The sequence below is a fragment of the Equus quagga genome, chromosome 13 (assembly GCF_021613505.1).
Source record: "Equus quagga isolate Etosha38 chromosome 13, UCLA_HA_Equagga_1.0, whole genome shotgun sequence".
NCBI lineage: Eukaryota > Metazoa > Chordata > Mammalia > Perissodactyla > Equidae > Equus > Equus quagga.
This window is the reverse complement of record NC_060279.1, coordinates 54,457,222-54,464,309: the sequence shown is the minus strand read 5'-3', so window position 1 is coordinate 54,464,309 and position 7,088 is coordinate 54,457,222. Positions and strand designations below refer to the sequence as shown.

Genomic DNA, 7,088 nt, shown 5'->3' with positions numbered 1-7,088 from the left:
GCACGGTGCTATGGAGGGGAGGGCTGGGGGCAGGAGGGGTGCACGGTGCTATGGAGGGGAGGCTGGGGGCAGGAGGGGTACACGGTGCTACGGAGGGGAGGGCTAGGGGCAGGAGGGGTGCACGGTGCTATGGAGGGGAGGGCTGGGGGCAGGAGGGGTGCACGGTCCTATGGAGGGAGGGCTGGGGGCAGGAGGGGTGGCCAGGGCTATGGAGGGGAGGGCTGGGGGCAGGAGGGGTGCACGGTGCTATGGAGGGTGGGGGCTAGGGGCAGGAGGGGTGGACAGGGCTGTGGAGGGCGGGGTCGGGGGCAGGAGCGGTGCACAGCGCTATGGAGGGCGGGGTCGGGGGCAGGAGGCGCGCCATCGCACTAGAGCGCAATGCGCTTCCTGCGGCATGAAGTGCAGTCCCCGCACAGGGTCACTCCAGCCCTGCGGGGCACAAGTCAGGACCAGGGCGACGGCCTTCCACACCCAGACCTCCACTGCCCATGGCTGTGTGTGAGGGGGGTCTGTCCCCTCCCAGCCTGTGGCCCCCCAGGTCCCCATCCTCGGGGCGGCGGGACTCAGCCGCAGTGCTCGCCCCACTAAGACGCATCTCCCCGGGGACGGGAAGCGTGGGCCTGGGCAGACCCTGGGGCGTCGCCGCGGTTGCCCGGCCCGCGCGGCCCAGTGACCTTGGCTGAACCCTCGCGCCGACCTCCCTGCGCCTCCTCCAACCCCGGAGCTCAGACCCAGCTCCGCCTGATCGAGGCCGAGCGTCCCTGTCCCCCTGGGTGCTGCACAAGGAGGTCGCCCCAGGGGCCGCAGCCGGACGCACTCGGAGCCCCCACCCCCAGGGCCGCGCGCTCCCATTGGCTCCCGGTGACGTCAGAGCACGGCCCCGCCTCCAGGTGGGCATCCGCCGGAGGCACTGCGGCAGCAAGGGAGGGTGTTCTGACTTCCCCTCTCCGCCGGTTGGCTTCTCCTCGCCTGTGACCTTGAGTGCTGCGGAGCCTTTGAGCCAGGGCTCAGCGCGTGCGCCCGGGAGGGGAGGCTAGTCCGATTCTTCCCTCCACCGCATCCATCCTTCAGGGACCCGGGCTGCGCCCGCGGCAGCCACTGACGTCGTTGCCCGGGTGCGGGGCGACCCCGTGGGCTGCGGACCGGGCACGGCAGGCAGGGGTTGGGGGTGCAGGAGGTGTGCCCTGCTTTTCCCTCCTTGAGGAAGAACAGCACCCCTGGGTACTGCTGCCCGGGCGGGAGGAGGCGCCCAGCCTGCAGGCTCGGGGCTCCAGGGGTGCCTTCCCCCACCCACAAAATAAGGCACCGCGACCCCCCTCGTCCCCTCCCCCACAAGAACCCTGGCTTGCCGGCCTAGTTAGCACCTCGCCCCAGACCTCCCCGCCTCTGCCCGACTGGCACCGTGGTGCCCTGGGGACCAGGAGGCGCTGCAAGCAACTCCTAAGGAATAAAGGCTGTCTGTTCTGTTCGCACTCCGGTGCAGCCACCCAAACAACCGAGACAAGCCCGCAGGGTCACGAGGGCAGCCCCCTGGGGTGCACGCACAGGCACCCCAGACACACGCGGGGCGCACAGCCTCCCCCAGCGCTGAGATGGTCACAGGCGCGAGGCAGACGCCCGCCGGGCACGTGCCAGGCGGAGGGCACACTCTCCGAGGGGTGTACACACGCTGGCACGCCGGCCCACACAGGCTTGCAGACAAGTCGCAGCCCATGCCGTTTTCTGCAGATGTCACCCCTCCCCGGCCTGGGGGGCTAGCAGCTACCCCCGAACACGGCAGACCAGGATCACCAGGGAGACGAGGACCTGCTGGCCTTGCCTCGGTGATGCTCCAGGTGAGGCGACTGAAGGCAGATTCCCCACCAGACATGGGCTGAGGGATGCCCTTCGGCCCTGACCCCCTCGCCGCCCCGGAGCCCTCACTCACCCCATCCCAGCACTCCGGCATCTTGCCGAGGGACGCGACCGCCTCGCCCAGGAAGGGCGACCAAAAAGCCTGAGTCACTGGGTCCAGATGGACGAGGCAGCTCCAGCAGGAGATCAGAGGCTTTGAGATGGGGCACCGCTCCTCCCGGGGCCATTTATATGCAGAGCCTGCCGGGCCTAGGCCGGCCCCTCCTCCTAGCGGGGTTTCTGAGCAGCCACTAGGAGCCCCCGCTCCCAGATTGGCTGTCGGGAGACAACCTGGCTCCAATTGGCTTCCGAGGTCCTCACTCACCCAGCCCTGCCCCCGCTCCTCCCGCCCCCAGCAGCATATCATCCTTGATGGTCCCGGGCTCCTGCATCCCTCTGGCGCCAGCACAGACACACACCCACAGCTGCAGCTGCACACAGGGTCCTGGGAAGATGCGAGGCGACGCCACGCGTCCAGGTGTGCCCTGTGTACACAGGAGCCTCTCACAGACACCAGCATCAATGCAGGGCAAGGCGGGCCACAGGGCATGCCCTACACTGCCCAGCCCTTGACCTAGACCCTGGGGAGCAGGGAGGGCCCACCAAGCCCACCTCCACATCAGGGATCACTTAACCTTGAAGGGTTGTGGGGAGTCACTGCTGTCTGGGGCAACCTGGGGACTTCTCCATCCCCAAGGTCCCCCCTAGGGCTGCCCCCACTCTGCCCACAGGCATGCTCAGTGCCTGCCCACACTGCTGAAAGGGGTTCTGGGGCCAGAGGGGCTGCGTAGATTGCAGGTCCAAGGTATGGTGGGCACACACCAGCTCTGCCCTCCCTACCCCTATCCTGTAGCAAGGGGCTGGAGGCCACCAGGGAGAGGAGGAGAGACAGGAGGCAGCCTGATGAAGTGGACATGCCCACCTGCCCACCTCCCGCAGACCTACCCAGCTCTCCTTCCCGGGCCAGTCATCTTGGGGCTTGGCTCCCGGGTCTCTGGGGAGCAGGACGCATGAGCCACCTCAGGCTCTGTGCCCCGTCCTCCTGAGCAGCAAGGATGTGGGGGAAGAGCTGGCTGGAGACATGTGGGTAGAGCGAACAGGAGAAGGAGGAGGCAGAGGAAATGGACCAGGCAGGGGAGCAGAGGAGGGCACCCCAGGACTGGGAGAAGCGGAAGCGACAGAGAAGGGAGGGCCACGGGGCACCCGTGTCCCCATTCTGTCTCTTTGGTGAAGGAACGTGCCATTTGATGCCTGTGTGACAGCCGTGCACACTGGCTGGGCTGTATGGGCTGCCCTGGGAAGGTGGTCATCTCCCCATCTCTGGGTGCCTAGTAACCTGGTCAACACCTGCCACGAGTGCTATTCTGGGCCGTGTCCTCTGCCTGGGGCCATCAGCAACCTCCCCTGCCCCATCTCCGTCCTCTCGCTCTGGCGGCCTAGTGCAGAGTGCCGGGGCCTGCTCTCCCAGGGCAGCCAGGGGGTGGAACGACGTGTCCCCCTGCCCTCATGTCCTGGCCACAGTCGCTGTTCCCTGCAGCCACTCTGGCACAGGAAGAGGCTCCGACTACTGAGGCAGCCGCGAAGACACAGCCCTGCCCCCTGACCTGCCACAAAATCCTCACAGATGCTTCTCGAAGGGGGGCGGGGGTGGCCTGCCACCCTTCCTGCCATCATCTCCCTGCTCCTCCATGGTCCCATCCAACCTTGTGCCACCCCAACCTCTGACCTCTGAGTGGCCTCTCCCCTCCTTGGACCCAGGTGAGAGGCTGGCCTCGGACGCGGCCCACCATGGCCTCCATTTCTGCTCAGCTCACTGGCTTTACATCCACAGACCTGAGATTAAGTCCCGGCTCCCGCCCCCACTAGCTGGGTGACCTTGGGTAAGGTTCCTTGGCTCCTCTGTGCCTCAGGATCCTCAACTGTAAAACAGGAATCCTGCCTTCCTCACGGAGTGGTCACGAGGATGAGAAAAAGCTGCGTAAGCCACTCCAGACCTGACCCCATGCCCACCCAGGCCCTGGTAACAAAGAAATGGCATCATCTGTGTGCTTCTCCAAACTGCTGGCCCCTTCCCTGGAGGTTGTACAGTTGCTGTAGCTGAACAAGGCAGGCTCAGGTCTTGTTGACCAAACCTAGGTACCAGTCATAGCTCTGCCACTTCCCTGCTGTGTGACCTTGGATAAGTCAGTCAACCTCTCTGAGCCTTCACCTCCATAAATGGGAGAACAGCAGTGCCTATTGCACAGGTAGTAGCCAGGATAACAGACAACCCTCACAAGCCTGTGAGGAAGGATGAGGAAACGGAAGCACAGAGATGTTCATTTTCCCATCAGCTAGTAAGCAGTACAGGTCCCCAGCACCGGAGCACCCTGGGCCTGAGGTCGAATTATTAAGTGTAGCAAATGTTTATTAGCATATCTCCCATGTGCCAGGCTCTATCCAAACGCTTTACACATTACCTCATTTCATCCTCCTAACCTCCACTTTACAGAGAAGCACAGAGAGGTTCTATAACCTGCCCACATCACCCAGCCAGTGAGCACGGAGCCAGGAATCGCACCCAGTCAGTCTGGCTCTGACTCCTGGAGCTCTGGTGGCCACCAGTCACCGTCAGCCCAGGGTCTGAGTGCCCGGCCTGAGGGTACCATCCCGGACCCTACAGACACCCAGGGGGGCTGTGCTGCCTGTCTCCCTCCACGGATGAGGCAGTGACATATGTTGGAGGTCAGGTGGCCCATGAGTGGCAGGGCCAGGACCCGGACCCAGGTCTGTCTGGCTCTAGTTTGTCCTTCTGCCTCCCCTGGGGGCTGGGTCCATTAAGGCAAGGGACGAAGTGGGATAAAATCTCTGCCAGCAACCTCACAGCTGCTTTACGAAAAAAAAAAAAAGGGCAGCCTCGATGCTGTGTAGCCAGAGGAGAGGGCGAGGAGCCTTCAGCACACGCAGCCCTTTTCCAGAGAAGGAGTTGAGAGCCAGGGTCCCACACGTGGGGGCAGCCACTCTCAGCTGGGCTTGGCATATGGATGTGAAGGACCCCAGGACTCCCTTCTCCCCTCTCATACTTTTGGGGGCTGGCAGTCAGCCCTGTTGACTTCCGGGGTCCCACTCGATATCAGGCAGGGGCTGGCTGCTCTGGATTTTATTCCACCAACCCCAGCCCAGGGAGGAGGGGCCGTCTGCCCACATGTTCCCGCCGTCATTTGAAGTAGGGAGGACAAACAGGACCCCTTGGCATGCCTGTCCTGATCCCTGGCTAGGCCTGGGCCACCTCGTGGACACATCCCTCCCTTCTCTCCTCCTGGGCTCCCATGCACCCCATCCCATCCTCCCAGCCCCGGAGCCCTTTGTGTCTGGAGCTGGCGCTCCCGGGGGACCAGAGCATGTGCACAGTGGCTGCATCTGCCTGAGTCCTTGAAGGGGTTGGTGACCCAGGGCCCGACGCAGGTCCAGATCGGATCCTCAGATCCTCGCTGCGGAGTTGGCGCTGGGGGAGGAGCTGGCAGGCCGCCCCACCTCCCACGTCATCCCTACGTCCAGACCACAAGGCTGGGGCTATCATGGGGCTTGGAGACTGACCCAGATCGAAGTCAGGCCCAGGCCAGGGCAGCAGCTAGCTCCATCTAGCCAGGACAGAGGTCTCAGAAGGGTCTGATTTTGTTCAGCAGGTTTTGAGGTCCAGCGAGACCCCAGAACACAGTCTGTCTGCTGTCAGACATTTTCTGAGACACGAAAATAAACGGCCACTACGGATCTCAGAGGGGAGAAATGGCTGGCCAAGTGAGTGAAATCGAAATCGTTGTGTGGAGGAACAGAAACAAACAAGGATTTCAGTTTTCACAGGGAATCTGGCAACAAATTAAAGAGGACGTGGTTGTCCCGGCAACAGCTGCCATGGAAACAGGAGCTATTTCGGAGAGTCAACCTGGCTCTCATTGGACGAAGATGCTGATTCAGTTGACAGCATCCTCACTCCCCCAGGCCTCCTCTCCCTCCCTTGTCCTGTTCAGGGAGGGAGGGGCCATCTCTCCACAGGGCAGGGGGGCAGGCAGAGCCGCTGTGAGCAGTGGGGATGGTCCTGGAGGCTGTGAGATGCCCAGCCCCTGCTGCTCCAGGCTGGGGGCACACGCAAGGGCTGCGACCCTCCTCTGGGAACAGGCTGGGTGGGGTGAGGGGCCAGCCAGCTGATGGTCCCCCAACTCGGGAGGCTGAGCCAGACCTACCTTCCAGTCTGTGTCCACAGCCAGGAGGAAGGTGTCAGAGTTCTCCTAAGGGAAAGCAAACAGAAGGGGTGGCTCGTCAGGCCTGGGCTGGCCCGGGCGGGGAGGGGACCCCCACAGGCGCTCTGCCTTGAGCAGATTCGCTTGCTGTCCCTCAGTCTGTCTTAATGTTAACAAGAGTGACCCAGGGCTTCCCAAGCACCAGGAATGGGCTAAGTACTTGACGGATGAGCCTAGGAGCAGCTCCATGCATCGATTTTACCTAATAATTTAAAATACGACGATTCCCACTTTACAGGCAAGAAGGGTGAGGCTCAGAGAAGCTGAATCACAGGCTAGAAAGTGGTGGAATCTCTGATCCCAAATCCTTGCTGACTCCACTCTGCCCTGCTGCCCCCACAGATGGTTTTCAAGGTCTGACCATCAGGGCACAAGGACAGAGGCCAGGGAAGCAAGCAGAGGCGGGCAGAGAGGCTGGGCTGTCACACCTACGTGAGGGATGGGAGGCCCAGGCCCACGCATGGAGGGAGGGACAATGGGGCTCTCCTGACCAGCCACAGGCGTGGTCTGGGCCTGCAGCTGCAGACGCTCCCACCCTGCCACACCTGCCTGCTTCGTGCTCCCCGAGGTCCCCCGCTTTTGGGCTCATTTACACTGAAGCTGTGAGCCTCTGATTGGTGGCTGTCCCTCCTACTGGGCTGCAGGCCCCACGGAGGCGGCCCCATGTCTGGTTCTGCTCTCAGCAGACAGCCTGGCATGGAATGGGCTCTCCAAACACAAGCAGATCTGCCTGAACACGTCTGACTTCACGGATGAGGGGAACGCGGTTGAGACGCATGGATGCTTTCCATGCAGCAGAGATGGAGAGCAGGGGCGGGGCTGGGGGCTCGAACCCTGTGTGTCTGAGTTAGCAGGTTTGCCCCACCGCCTCCGGGGGGCCCTCAGACCCTCTGTGCCCTCTCTGGGTCTCTGTCGGGG

At 63.1% G+C, this 7,088-nt stretch overlaps 1 protein-coding gene across 4 annotated transcripts in view; it reads right to left on the bottom strand.

Annotated features, from left to right (window-relative positions):
• The window catches only part of NDRG4 (NDRG family member 4), a 40,787-nt gene that overhangs the window by 11,512 nt on the left and 22,187 nt on the right, over positions 1–7,088 (bottom strand). For all 4 annotated transcript variants that reach the window (XM_046683284.1, XM_046683283.1, XM_046683281.1 and 1 more), the window contains exon 3: positions 6,114–6,158. In XM_046683284.1, coding sequence (XP_046539240.1) covers positions 6,114–6,158 — 45 coding nt within the window. The remainder of the gene's footprint in view (positions 1–6,113; positions 6,159–7,088) is intronic.